We start from the raw sequence: 14999 nt of genomic DNA, 5'->3' as shown, positions 1-14999 counted from the left end.
CACACACACACACACACACACACACACACACACACACACACACGAGAGAGAGAGAGAGAGAGAGAGAGAGAGAGAGAGAGAGAGAGAGAGAGAGAGATCTGAACAAAAACTTTCTCTGTGCACCCCTTACTATCTGCATTCCACAGGGGTGTTTTTTAATTTCCTTCTCTGTTTCATTACCAGCAGAGACAATGGTTAAGACCCAACTCTGTTTTATTATCCACAAACAGATGAGATGGCATGCTTATCCATGTATCTATCATGTCAGTGTGCACAAAGCATCCATTCGCACATGATCAGTTTTTCCCCTGCAACCGTTTGCAAAGTAGATGCTACTCCTGTCTGCCTCTCTGTAGCTGCTGCTGCTGCTACTGCTGCTGCTAAATCCTTGGGGGGGGGGGCTGCCTGGAGTCACAGCTGAGAAACATTTGAGAGAAGAGTTACTACATGAAGGTGGTAGACAGGGGGACCAGTTCCTCCAAATCAGCCATTTGGGGGCCAAGACTGATGCTGCACACCTTTAGTTCCAGCAAAGGCATGATCTCTGTGAGTTCAAGGCCAGTCTGGTCTCTGGAGCAAATTTCAGGACAGCCAGGGATGCATAGTGAGACCCTGTTTCAAACAAAGTCACCTTTGACTTAAGTTCATGTAATATATGTTTATTGAGCACTGTATTGTGTGCTCAGGAGTTCTGCAGACAGAAACAGATACACTATCCCAGGCGTGCAGAGCCAGTGGGATTCGTGGGGAATGATATGCAGGTCTCAGAGAGACGCTGGTTCATAAGAGAATTGTGTAATTTTATTGTATTTAATGCCAGCACTGAGGCAGGGTTGCCTAAGTGACTAAGAGAGAGAATGGGTGGCTAAACACTGAAGGCTGGAGGAACAACTACACAAGACTTGGTCCAGTCCAGGTGCCAAGTCAGGCTGGCTGAGGAAGAGGAGCAGACGAAGGAGCTGGGGCCCTGAGCAAAAGTTGCAATGAGATATTATAGAAAAAGATTAGCTGGGGGAGGCCAAAATATGGCCAAAAGAAGTCAGACATGTATCCCAAAGACAAGGTTTTTTAAATTGTTTGTTTTGCTTCCGGAATTAATTGTTGTAAGTCATAAAAATGTGTATCTGTCTGAACTCTTTGGGTTTCCAGCTTTCACTTCTAGAATGAAGGTCTCATTCAGTCCGTTTTGGTTTTAGGATCACTATGACTGGGGACTTCGTGCTATCAAGTCTGTCTTGGTTGTAGCTGGCTCCCTGAAACGAAGAGATAAAAATAGACCTGAAGACCAGGTACCGCACTGATAAAGGATGTTATCGAGGGAGTAGCTAAATGACTCCAGACAGACATTCCTGGCTGGGGAGGCACACAGAACCCTATTTATGAAAACATCTATTCTTAATGCAGGCTATTTTAAGGGTTGGCATTATCTGTAAGTGCTCATAAGTGTTCCTGACTCCAGAGACGGGAACCTGGGAAGGAAATGTAGTTTTATAAGTGCTTTTGGATTATCAACCACAAAAGGCATTTTGACAGATACAATAAAATAGTTTCGTAATCACTGTTTGATTTCCTTTGAGGAACGTTTAGGGAACACAGTCTAGTGAGGCACAGAACACCCACTGTGTGGGGTAGACTTACAGACAAGAGGTTGGCACAGGGAGAAGCACAATAGTCGGGAAACCACCAGGGAAAGTTCTGCTCTCCTGAGAGAGACAAATGGTGGCGGCCAAGTGAGACTCTCCTTGCTTCAGGAGGAAAAAGATGAAGGGCAGACAGAACTGTTCATGAATGCATGCAGTATATCTTGAGGCATAGAAGAAAACTAGATCCATGCTAGTTTCAATGCTGGGGCATTGTTTCTCTTAAATTTGCTAATATGTCTCTTGTTGGTCTCCGCTCATTCTTAGCTAGCATTTCCTTTACATTCTGCTCTGTGGGGAGTGTTGATGGAATGTGTAGCTCTTATATAATTTATTCTGATGCTTGTGTTACTGCTTTTAAAGTTTCACATGCACATTAGTTTCTAATTGGTGTAAGACTAAACTAAAAGTATTTGCATTTATGATCTTGTGATTTACGAGTGCTTCCAGCAATGTGATCTGATAGAGTGGGAGAAGGGTGAAGGCTCGAGAGAGCTGCCGTTGCGTTCTGAAGACAGAACACCTACCACAGAAGGGAAAGGCCTCCTTACTCACCTTATTCTGAGGCCTATCTATGGTCACCTGTATGTTCCACTAACCTGAAAGGATTTGCCTCCCTGTGGATGGAGACAAGTGCTCTCCTCTCTGATGTAGATGTGAGGGTTGAAGATGTGTTGTTAGGGGCCTGGAGGGATGGCTCGTCAGTTAAGAGCATGCGCCATTCTTCTGGAAGACCTGAGTTTGGTTTCTAGTGCCCAGACTGGGCAGTGCACAACTGCCTGTATCTCCAGCTCCAGGGCCTTCTCTCTCTCTCTCTATTTCTCTCCCTCCTTCCCTCCCTCCCTCCTTCCCTCCCTCCCTCCCTCCCTCCCTGTGTGTGTGTCTGTCTGTCTGTCTCTCTCTCTCTTTGTGTGTGTATGTGTGTGTGTCTGTCTGTCTGTCTCTCTCTATTTCAGTAGGTAAATAAAAACTGTTAAAAATGTGTTATTAGCTCAGCAGGTATTTGTTCTACTTTGAATTGGTTTTGAAAAATTACAACTAATTTTAAATGGTACACAGGGTAAATATTATGTATCTTAGAGTTTAAGTGGAGACCACTCGTTCATTTCCCAGGCACCCAGACCCAAATAATCACACAGAAACTGTATTAATTACAACACAGTTTGACCAACAGCTTAGGCATCTTTCTAGCTAGCTCTTAAATGTTAAATTAGTCCATTTCATTTAATCTGTGTATTGACACAAAGCTGTGGCCTACCGGTAAGGTTCCAGCTTGCGTCTTTCTCCTTCAGTAGCTATATGGCATCTCCCTGACTCTGCCTATATATCTCTTCCAGCCTGGTTATATTCTGCCATAGGCCAAAGTAGCTTTTTTTTTTTTTTAATTTTAGAGCTTTATTGATTTGGGTATGAGCCAGAATTAAGCTAAACCACATCTGTCAGATTTTGTTCAGTGAAGTTTCATAAACTATAGACAAATTATTTCAAATGTATCTGGCCCAATTCACAACTCGTTCTTTTCTAGACAGGCTAGCCAAGTGAAAATAGCTTTCTTTTCTAGATGATCTTAAACAAGCATTTGGTTTTCTTTTTTTTTTTAATTCTCTTTTTTCATCAACCAATATAAACAACCCATATACAGAAGGACATTCTACATCACTCCCCCTTTTCTTTCAAAATAAAAAGGAAGGTTTTAACTTTAACATAGTAAAATTACATGTGCAAAACAGTTATCAAGAAAAATTATAGTTATAATATTTAGTCAATTTACATTTAGCAAATTAAGAAAAATATTATATCTCTCCTATCTTTGTGGTTCTAAAGTTTTATATCTAGTTTATCTTTTGTCATAACTAAAGCAAACTATAACTGTCTGTCTTCAACTGCACCAAAGACCGCAGAAAGATATACTACCTAAGAGAAACTGCATTTGAGCAACTTCCAAAACTCTAGAATTAACAGAGACACCTTGCTGCCTGGACAGTCACCCAAAGTTGTTCAATAACATTGGAGCATCCATCTTCAACCTACAGGTCCATAGTATCCAGCAGACTTTTCTATAAAGCAGGAAATTTGAAGATCTCTTCTGCCTTGTAATGGTAAAGTTCATCAGTTGCTTTCTTCTGTGTCCTGCAGAATGTCTGGCAGTTTCTTCCGTGACACAGGAATCCTGAAGAACATTAATTTCTTTAACAAGTTTAGCAGTCATTTTTCTGTGGGTCCTGCATGTCCAGTTTATACAGCATACCATAAAGCAGTTCAGGCAAGAGCAGTTTCTTGCCCAAATAGTTAGCAAACTTCATAAGGAACCTCTTCAATGCCCATCATCCTCTTGAAGTAACTGGTGCTGCCAGAAGCAGACCTGTCTCACTGTCGAGACTAGTCTATTCTTAAAACATTTTAAATGCCGTATTCTGTAGGTCTTTGAAAGATTTGAAGTATACCAATTCATCTGAGGTATATCTTTGTACATCTAGAAAACCTAACTAGCATGGCTACGTTATAGATGGCTATCTATTAATCTGTATTTATTATACATTGCATTTTTAAATGAACTGCATACACAAGCACAATACCTTAAACAAGAGCAGAAATACATATACACAGAATAACAATATGAGCCTTACATCTGTATCAATAGACCAAGAGCCACACCAATGCAAAGTCTTCATCTCTATGTCATATATGGTTTTAAAAACTTGACTGTGGTTATGAGGCATTCATAACCAACCATTTTAAAATGAAAACAAACATCTATAAACAATCATTTTAGGAATTTGGGCATAGTTTTCTCTAAACTGCTTCCTGCTGTTTGTTGGGTGAAGTGTTTTTAAGGTTCATGGAGACCTTTTGGGGGTCCTGTTCCATCAAACCTCCTTAGCTTGGAAGGAATCCACAGAAGTTCTCATCTTCTGTGAAAATAAAAACAGAGTCTCTTTTTGAAAGCAACATATCCTTAGACTCAAATTTCAAAGTCAAGGTATCTTTATGTTGGTTTAACTTAACAACTCTCACAATCAAATGTCTCTGCAGCCAAAATATTCAAAGAAAACACAATAATATTCATAATCCAGGCTCTTTGTGTATTTTCCATCTTTATATGTTTTTTACTCCATTTTTTTAATATTGAATTATCTTTACTCCTTTAATCTATGACTGTCTGTACTCTTGACTGTTATTTTTCCTCTCTCTCCCAAGCCTATGTACATTTTTAAACATACTGTGACCCATTCAGAGGTTTATTTTTGTATGAACCTGCCTTTATTGCATATCTATAATCATTTTCTAACCAGGAGCACTTTTGAAATGGTAAGCAGCTTGGTCACAGTGGTCCTGGTCACTGGCTCCATCTCTCTTGGTCTTTCAGTATGGCAGAGGTATGTTTACTGCCAGCTCTGCAGTCCATGCTCATTGCCCCAGGTTCAGAGATGCAGCAGATCCACATCACCATTAGGCAACTTATAGTTCTCTGTTCACAAACCCCATTTAAGTGCAGGACCTCCCAAAAGAGCCAGAGCCACCATCTCTTAAAGAAGTCATAGAGTTTTTACTGCTAATGCTGAGTCAGGAAGCCTTCTCTTAAAGAAGCCACACCTCTGCTTGCCACCAGCAAACAAAGCCTATTTGAAAAAAAAATGCAACTACCAAGATGCGGTGCTTGGCTTCCATTTTTGTAGGTCTAGGAGCCTTCTTTGTTTTCTTTCTTTTTTTTTTAAGGTTTTTTAGGTCTTATATGGATTCACGCCCCCAGACAGTGGGCACCATTTTGTAAAAGGACAAAGTTCTTTTGTTTCCTGGCCACCCAGACCCAAATAATCACACAGAAACTGTACTAATTAAAACACTGTTTAGCCAATGGGTTAGGCATCTTTCTAGCTAGCCTTTATATCTTAACTCTTTTCTTTCTACCTATATATTGCTATGAGTTTGTGACCTGCCGGTAAGGTTCCAGCCTGATGTTTTTCTCCTTTGGCAGCTACATGGTATCTCCCTGACTCTGCCTACTCTCTCTCTCTCTCTCTCTCTCTCTCTCTCTCTCTCTCTCTCTCGATATATATATATATCTATATATATATCTTCCATCCTGGCTATATTCTGCCCTACCATAGGCCAAAGCAGTTTTATTCATTAACCAATTAAAGCAATGCAATACACTATGTACTGCACAATGTTTAAATCAGGTTAAGCATCTGTCTCTTCAAACATCAATCATTTATTTGCCACTAGAAAGGAACTTTCAAAGTCCTTGCTTAAGCTTTTGAGATGTTCCTTGATGCCTTGAGACCCAGTGTCTTCCATCCTCTGTCCCAGGTGCTCATGAGAGCTTTAAGAGATTTCAATATGCCTAAAATCGTGACTGATGATGTCCCTGTGTTTCTGGGCCTGGTTGGAGACCTGTTTCCATCCCTGGATGTGCCTCGGCAGAGGAAACCACACTTTGAACAGATGGTCAAGCGATCCACGCTGGAACTCCGCCTGCAGCCTGAAGAGAGCTTCATCCTCAAAGTAAGAGATATGTTGACTGTTGATGGCAAGCAGGGCAATTAGTAGTTCAAGTAACAAACATTAACTATATTACAGGGCTTTAATGTGATTTTATTAAATACTTTCACTTATTTCATATCATAGTCAGCTAAAGAACATCTAAGTAAATACTTCAATATCTAGTCCCTTTTATCAAGGACTTAAAAACATAGAAATAACTACCATGATTTTAAATGTAACCATATTTTTTAATTAGTTACAAAACTTCTTGGTAACACATTCCAAAATTTTATTGTGTTTTCTCTTCCTCCAATTCATAGACTGCTGAAAGTAAAATCATCAGTGTATTCGTGTAGGGGGTGGGCTGTCAGCATGCATGACAAACACTCAGGAATGTCCTGTCTGACTTAGCCAAAGCCATGCCCAGGCAGGGCTGCACTGTGCTCAGTGAATACATGAGCACAATGCATGAGTAGTCTGTGTTCTGATGGCTGTCGTGTTGGAAGTCATTACTCCCCTGTGAGTAATGATTGCTGGACATCCATTTCTGCTGGGAACTCTGAAGAATCACTGAGTTTATGAGTAACTCCTCCTGCCATGTACCAAGTGCCATAGGAAGTTATGAGATGGGGCTGGGAAGATGTCCCAGGGAGTGAGAGGACTTGAAACACAAGTATGGGGACATAAGGACCTGGATTTGAATCCACCTACCTATATGAACGTCAGGTGTGGCTGTGTTTACTGTCACTTCAATGTTTGTAGGGGAGAGAAGTAGGTGTGTTCAGACACCTCATTCTTCTCTAGAGCAGCAGGTTTTCAGTGAGTCTTGACCCCTTAGGAGCCACATATCAAATATCCTGCAGACCAGATACTTACATTACAGTTCATAACAGTAGAACCATTATAGTGATGAAATAGCAACAAAATAGTCTCATGGTCAGGGTTCACACATATGAGGAATTGTATTAAAGCATCCCAGTATTCGGAAGGTTGAGAGCTACTGCTCTGGAGAATAGGTAAAGAGTACCACACCCAGCATTGCTCTCTGGCCTCCACATACACGCACACATTCCCAATCACAAGCGATGGTGGGGTATCGATGGACGACAGTGATGACTTCTATTATCCCCTGCTTCCTCTGTGAGACATCTACAATAAGTCATACTGTGGGCTCCAGTCTATGTCCCCATATGTGAGTGGGGGCTGATGAGGGTTTCAGGAGAGAACTAAAATGAGTAAGTTGTCTTTTGGTTGTTCAGTCACAAAAGGGTGTGAGTGACAGACTGTCTGTGTGCAGGTTGTTCAGCTTGAGGAACTGCTGGCTGTGCGACACTCAGTCTTTGTGGTCGGAAACGCAGGCACAGGGAAGAGTAAGGTACGATAACTCATACAGTATCTTTCAGCGTCGGACGAATGTTCTCGGGGTGGGGAGTGGACAGCAATTTTCAGTGCTACTTCGGGTTCCCTTCAATGAAGCCCACATTGAATCAGAATCTGAGCTCCACTGTTGCCATTTTATCAGTTGGCACTGTTACCTTTTATACTGAGTGAAAAACCAAATGCAACCTTTGTGTACACACACATGCACGTACGCACGCACGCACACACACACACACACATACACACACACCAGGAATAATAGGTTGTGCCAGAGACTAGGCTTTCCACACAAGACAGGCAGCATTGTGCCGTATTCAGGCCTGCACCTGCATGCTCACACCTGGCCTCTTTCACCCAGGGTGAAAGGACTCAGGCTGAGCGAGCCACCTGGCTTGCGGCCCTTGGTGAGCATTGCCCGCCCTTATTGAAATGACTGTCTTGCTTCCTTTTGGTCATCATAAATTTTACTTCCCATGTCATTATGAAAACAGATGCAACTATTTCCTCTCATTATTACTTCAGTGATAGAGTCTTCCATGGGGCCAAAACAAAGCTTGAAAAGAAGGTGGCGGCACCCACATTTTTAGGTCCCTATTGTGTGCTGGGCTAGGTGCATTGTGTGTGATTTTCTCTATTGTGATGAGAAGCTATGGGCATTATTAAGTCCCATTTTTAGTTCACTGCTTGATTCTGTTTGGCCTTCCTGACAGTCCTGGCAACAGACTTATTTTCTTGGTTGGCAGACGGTGTATGCAGAGCTGTGTGCCTTCCCATTCCGGATGCTTGGGTATAAACACACTTGGTGGCCAACAACTAAAAATAATCCGAATGGGCCTATGAGTTCTAGAGTATGGCTGCACACAGCACTTGCCAGTCCTTAGAGCTGAACCCGAAGGGGGACAATTGCTGAGGGAGGCTATGTATGGAGATTTTTCTCGTCAAAAATGTAATCATTGCAATATTAAAGTAGATTACTGATAGGCCTATAATTACTTTGTTAGTGTAACTTTCAGATGTAGGCCATGGTTCATGGAAGGATAAAATTAAATTCTATAATTTATAGTAGATTAATGGTTTCTAAAAATATAAGCTGCGTATTCCTAGGGCACTTCATTTCTTCCTCTGCTCCTCACCTATTCTGCCCTGTTCAGCACAGGCTTAGGCTGCCATGAGCAGGACTGTTACTTATCCACTCACTATCCTAAAGGAGATGGCAATATTTTACCAGCCCTTCAGAGCACGTGGACTGGCAAGGATGATACCTTGGCTTCTCAGGGGCTAGTAGAGGACAATTAGGATAGATATTTGGGTCAGTTAAATGGATATTTACCCAATGAGCCCCAGTTCTAAGGTCTCTGTCAGGCTCCTTTTGTTGATTAGCTAATCTCCACGCACCGGTGACACCATACCCTGGGATTTTGCTTTGATGCTGTTCAGATCACTGACATCTGTGGAGCTGTACTCCTGGCCTCTACCCACGAGATGCCACAGCTCTAGCTTCCCCAAGCCAAGACCTCATCCTGTGAAGGTTCACTATGTCATTGAGCACTGAAGAACGTCTATGCCAGCATTGTTGTTGTCCCTAGGTTCTTGCTGGAATGCACACTGTGGGTAATCCCTCAGCCTGCTAGGTGAGATGCTCTGGGAGGGCTTTAGCAATGTGTGTGGACACCTCTGAGATGGTCTAAATGATACTAGCAGAGTGACCTCAGGAACGGAAGTGCTTACACATATTCACGCATGGTTAAAGGTCTCAAATCTACTCTATGTGCATTGCTAACTATCTTAGCTGATAAAGCAGCTTGCTCTCATCCAAGTGACTCTGAAAATCAGGTGAACTGATTCTGTCACCATGTCACCCATGGGATTGAATTTCACAGTATGAAGATGGAAACGTGCCTATGGCCACCTTTGCCACCGTCTGCATCACACTACATGTAGGACATCCAGTAACACATGACAAATTAGCAGAATGTTTTGTCAATCTTTCACTGTTCATTTGGCCAACTTTTACGTTAGTTCTCTTGGCTCACTCTTCCCAGATTTTGAGAACACTGAACAGAACGTATGTTAATATGAAACAGAAAGCCATCTGGAGTGACTTAAATCCCAAGGCTGTGACAACAGATGAACTCTTTGGTTTCATACATCATGCTACCCGAGAATGGAAAGACGGCAAGTACTAGTTCCTTTCTGACACACTTAAAATGCCTTTTCTCTATCTCCTTTTAGAAATCTATCTTTTAGTATAAGCCATAGCCATGCTCAGAGGTTAGCTGTGTGTTGGAGCTGACCACATGATCTGCAGAACATACAAACTCAAGCAAGGTTTGAGGAAATGCTTGGCTGCACTGATCCACTCAGAACTGTGGCTGTTCTACCCTCAGCAGCGATGGCACGGCTCCTTGTAAACCAGGGAGAAGCCAATGGGAATGTCCATTTCTAAAGTTTCTAGGATGAGACACTGACTGAATTCAGGTTGGCATCACAGCTGTCTGATGGAGGAAGGTCATTGGTAATAAACAAACTGCCTTGGCCCATTTTGATAGGCCATCCCTTAGGTGGGTGGAGTAGGCAGAACAGAATGCTGGGAGGAAAAGGAAGTGAGCTCAGACTCAATAGCTCTCCGCTATGGGGCAGATGCCTCAGACAGAGGCCATGCTCCCCACTCCCAGGTAGACACACGCGATGAAGGAAGCCGCCAGGTCAGACATGCTGAATCTTTCCTGGTAAGACCGGTGCTACACAGTGTATTAGAGATGGGTTGATCAGGATATCAGAATTAGCCAGTAAGGGCTAAAGCTAATGGGCCAAGCAGTGTTTAAAAGAATACAGTGTCCATGTAATTATTTCGGGGCATAAGCTAGCAGGCGGCTGGGGTGCTGGGGACGCAGCCCCGCCGCTCATATCTGAGCATAAGCTTAGGGGTTCAGGATATTTCAGATGTTTGATTTTTGAAATAGAAATGCACAGCCAGTGAAGCCAATGCAAACATTCCAAAATCCCCGAGAGTTTGGAATCAGAAACACTTCTCATGCCAAGTGTTTGGGGTGAGGAACATTCAGCATGTATTTGGGAATAAACGCATGCTTTTGTTAGAGGTCTTTATAACTTCCCATCTCTAACCAGTGTGCCAACCTGGGTACAACCCTTGGTGTCCTCTCCCTCTGAGTCCCCTGCAGCTGACTGCATAAAAGATTATATACATACACACACACACACACACACACACACAGAGAGAGAGAGAGAGAGAGAGATGGTGTATATATTCAATATACATTTTTATTGAATATATATATTGAAACTACATGTGGTGATATGTGCCTATAGTCCCAGCACTCAGAGGCTGAATGTTTAGTGACTTCAAGGCCAGCCTATGCTATAAGTGAGTTCAAGGCCAGCCTATGCTATAAGTGAGTTATAGGGCTACGAACTGAAGCCCTGTGAGTAAATGAATGAAAGTGGGGGTGGGTATGGAGGAGAACATGGGGAAGAAGAGGAAAGGAAAAAATAGAGATAAGGAAATATGTATTAAATTTCAGTGTGCCTCCACAGATGCCACGTTAGTCTAAGCCACCCTCTTCCTGGTATTCCAGCCCTTTGTTTATATCTAGAAGTTGAAGCCTGTTTCAGGAGTGTGCCCCTTACTCTAGGGTTCACTCGTCCATGGCGTACAAGACTAGTGATTGGGTTCACACCCACCTCCAGCCTCATTTCCTGGACTCAGCCCTCCCTTCTGGCTACCTTTCCTCTTCCCAATCCCTGCTGTTCCGTGCCTCTACTTTCCAAGTCTTGGCATGGAATATGTCTCCGCCATCCAGGCACTGTTCTCCTGACAGGCAGCATTGTGCCGTCACCCAAATGGCTTGGTCCGATGCCACCCAAAGGACCTGTTTTGAACTAAGACACACCTTGCTTTCTCCATCATCTTTCCTTGTGCTTACTGCTTATGTGTTGGGCACATTTTGACACCTTTACCTCGGGTCTGTTTTGCACTAGGGGTTATGACAGGGATAACGTAATTTTCATTCTACAGGAGCCCTGTGACAGCTGCTGAAGTTGAGAACCATCAGAAAGCTAATGACTTCCACTTCAATTATGGTGGCCAATTTTGCTGACTGCTGGGGTTTTTTATGTTTGTTTGGGTTTTGGTTTTTGATGTTTGATTTTTTGAGAGAGGGTTTCCCTGTATAACAGCCCTGGTTGTCCCGGAACTTCGTTTGTAGACCAAACTGGCCTCAAACTCACAGAGATCCCTGTGACTCAGCCTCCCAAGCCCAGCTGCGGTATGGTTTTTATGCCAAAGACTTCACAGAGCAATTCTGCACATGAGCACTGAAGCAGGTTTGCTGACGTCCTCAGAACGCGGCCTGAACTCACAGCACACAGATGTGATGACAGCCAATGGAGTGCCTGCCTTCCTACCTCCCAGCTCATGACAGCCTCGCTCGGTTCTCAGGACTGAAGCTGCGAAGCAGATAGATAGCACTTTGAAGCATGGGGCCTTGAAATTTAAACCTTGAGTAATGTAATAGAAAAAATGAAATAATATAAAAATATGATTTAAAAAGTGAAATTTGCTAGGTAATCTAAGATAGATACTGACCGTGTGTGTGAAAAGGGACGTCTTCACCTGTTACAAATTTCAGTTTATCTTCATTTTAACTATAAATCTCAACAGTGGCTTCAAGTAAGGCATTTTCCTATGTGGGGACAGGTTGGGAAGCTGTTATCGAAGGCCAGGACCCTCCCCCACAGGTAAACTCACCTGCTTGTAAATACTGGGACTAACTGGATGGAGTCCACCTAAGAAGCTCAGAAGGCCATTGTGTGCCACTCCTGAAAAAGAGATAGCAACTTTCTTTTATTTAGCTGAAAAAAAGGAGCTTCCAGGTGACATAAATGCATTTTAGAGACAAACGGCTTTTGATTGTATTAGCAACATTTGCTCCTATTTTGCAGGCCTCTTCTCGTCCATTCTGCGAGAGCAAGCAAACCTCAGGCACGAGGGGCCAACCTGGATGGTCCTGGATGGGGATATTGACCCCCTGTGGATAGAATCCCTGAACACAGTCATGGACGACAACAAGGTGAATGGTACCACAAGGTTACTCCTCAGCCCACATCCCAGGCCTCTGGGAATTCCATTCAGCTGCCAACATCAGTGATCTCTTACGCTCCTTATTGTAGTATTTTTTATGTAATCAGCATAAATCATAGTTAAAGAGTTTGAGGGAATGTGTCTCGCTTATCTTTGAATTGAATCACCTTTCATGAAAGTTAGGTACATAGAGAAGAATTCAAATTTTCTGCTTTATTGTTTTCTAAGACCCAAGCATTAAATTCTTCTATTTTATGTCGTCTGATTAAATATTGAATACTCAGACAACAAAAGAATGGTTCTGTGCTGTGTGAAAACTGGCGAGACCTGGTCATGCAAATGAAGTTGTTCCTATGGCTACAGATTATGTTTAAATGCTTTCCCAAGCATGTTGTGTGGTTGTCCTGGGAACGGCAAGACAAGAGGTCCCACGTGATACCAAAAGAGCAATACAGGTCTGTTGTTGGGCAGGAATGAGAAACTGGGAGCCAACATCACTCCAAGGTAGCACTGACCATCTTAGCAGCAGGCACTGCTTCCTGAATATCAGAAGACATTCTGCGGCCTTCCTGCTCTGGGAGCGACTAGAGCGTGCTTGGCAACTGCAGTGTTGCAGAGGCTCAAGGTTGCTCATTGTGCAAGTCAGGTCTCATTGGAGTCTGCTTACATTGGGGTGGGAACCATTGCTTCTGCTACTGAAGGACTGGCTGTCAGGAGTCCACTGAGGCAATTCTGTTCCTTGAGGATTCAGCCAGACTGCCTCTGGGTAGGCTCAGATCTCAGCTAAGATGAATCTACCTGTAGCTGCCCTACTAGGGACAACACCAGTCATGGCGGTCTGTTAGCTGCTGTTGACTCCCTATGGCAACCTGCCTCTGGCAATGACCACATCTGCTCATGCAGGTGCTGACCCTGGCCAGCAACGAGCGAGTGGCCCTCACACCTTCCATGAGGCTTCTGTTTGAGACCCATCACCTGAGGACAGCCACCCCAGCCACTGTCTCCCGAGCTGGCATTCTGTATGTGAACCCACAGGATCTGGGCTGGAATCCGTGAGCATTTTTTCTTTTCTTATATTTCTTTTGCCGTGACAATGCATGTGACATGAGCTTTGCCGCATTACCATCAGTGAGGACAGAGCTGAGTGGCCGAGAGCATACTGACACTGTCGAATTGCTGCCGCTGCCAACCGTGTGCAGAACTGTCTGCATCTTCCCTGATGGAAACCCCTGTTCCTCTCTTGCCTGAGTTCCCTGTCTCCGCCTTGCAGCTTTTGTGTATGATGTTATAAATATGGGCATACAAACACAAATTGCTCTTCAAGGTCCAGTTTCAGTTCCTCACTGATAACCTCGGGTTTGCTAGATCGAATGCTAATTCAGCTTTTAATCTTTAAGGAATTGGTATCACATTTAGCCATAGTGCCTGTACCATGTTAACTTCCTACCAGTCCCACACAAGAGGATGCTGAGGATGCTATACAGCATTCCATATCCTTGCCAGCACTGTCCTTTTCCCTTTTGCTCTAGATTTCCTCACTGTCTATCTTTCTAGGAGCCTCACTGAGTGGGGTGAGGTGGTATCTCACTGTACTCTGCACTTACTATGAGAGCATGTTCTTGTGTGTGTACTAAGTGCTTGTATTCCATGAGAAAGATCTATACAACTCCTATGTCTATTCTGTGTGTGCTAAGTGCTTGTATTCCATGAGAGAGGTCTATACAACTCCTGTGTCTATTCTGTGTGTACTAAGTCCTTGTATTCCATGAGAAAGGGTCTACACAACTCATCTGTCTATTCTCTAATCAGTTAATCTTAAGTTTTTCATTTATTTTAATCTCAGTTAAAATGATTTGAAGGTGATATTACTAATTAAGCGCAAGGCTCGTTGCATTAATTTAAAGGTAATTAAATTAGCACCCAGGTGTCTAAGTCATTTTTACTTACAGATTATCTTGATTACATACTTTGAAAATATTTAACACTCAGTAAATATGTGTTGAATAAGATGAACAAATAATCATTTCTATGAAGCTCTTAGATTAAATCTTTTTGTGAACATCTGCATATCTGTGCATGTAATAGGCACATGTGTTTAAACAATGGAAATGTTTCACTCAGAGCAAGGGTTTTGATTCTCTTGCTTAGATTGCACTTCTCAGTTGCTGTGTGGTTATGAGTCTCCCACCATGTTCTCACTCTGAGAACTTCTGAGCTAGGCAGGAGACCACAAGTTCCTATAGAAGATGCCCTCCATCATCCCTCTGTATCCTATAGCAGATGCCCTCCGTCATCCCTCTCTCTGACCCTATAGCAGATGTCCTCCGTCATCCCTCTGTATCCTATAGCAGATGCCCTCCATCATCCCTCTGTATCCTATAGCAGATGCCCTC

The 14999-nt window shown here is 43.1% G+C and overlaps 1 protein-coding gene across 4 annotated transcripts in view; it reads left to right on the top strand.

Annotated features, from left to right (window-relative positions):
• Dnah11 (dynein axonemal heavy chain 11) overlaps positions 1–14999 on the top strand; it is a 324204-nt gene that overhangs the window by 132184 nt on the left and 177021 nt on the right. For all 4 annotated transcript variants that reach the window (XM_050120839.1, XM_050120837.1, XM_050120838.1 and 1 more), the window contains exons 37-42: positions 1197–1289; positions 5952–6146; positions 7423–7500; positions 9548–9680; positions 12468–12595; positions 13510–13658. In XM_050120839.1, the coding sequence (XP_049976796.1) occupies positions 1197–1289; positions 5952–6146; positions 7423–7500; positions 9548–9680; positions 12468–12595; positions 13510–13658 (776 nt within the window). The remainder of the gene's footprint in view (positions 1–1196; positions 1290–5951; positions 6147–7422; positions 7501–9547; positions 9681–12467; positions 12596–13509; positions 13659–14999) is intronic.

This window comes from Alexandromys fortis, unplaced genomic scaffold (assembly GCF_014885135.2).
Source record: "Alexandromys fortis isolate MF-2015 unplaced genomic scaffold, M_Fortis_MF-2015_v1.1 scaffold_182, whole genome shotgun sequence".
Classification (NCBI taxonomy): Eukaryota; Metazoa; Chordata; class Mammalia; order Rodentia; family Cricetidae; genus Alexandromys; species Alexandromys fortis.
This window is presented reverse-complemented; position numbering and strand designations above follow the sequence as displayed.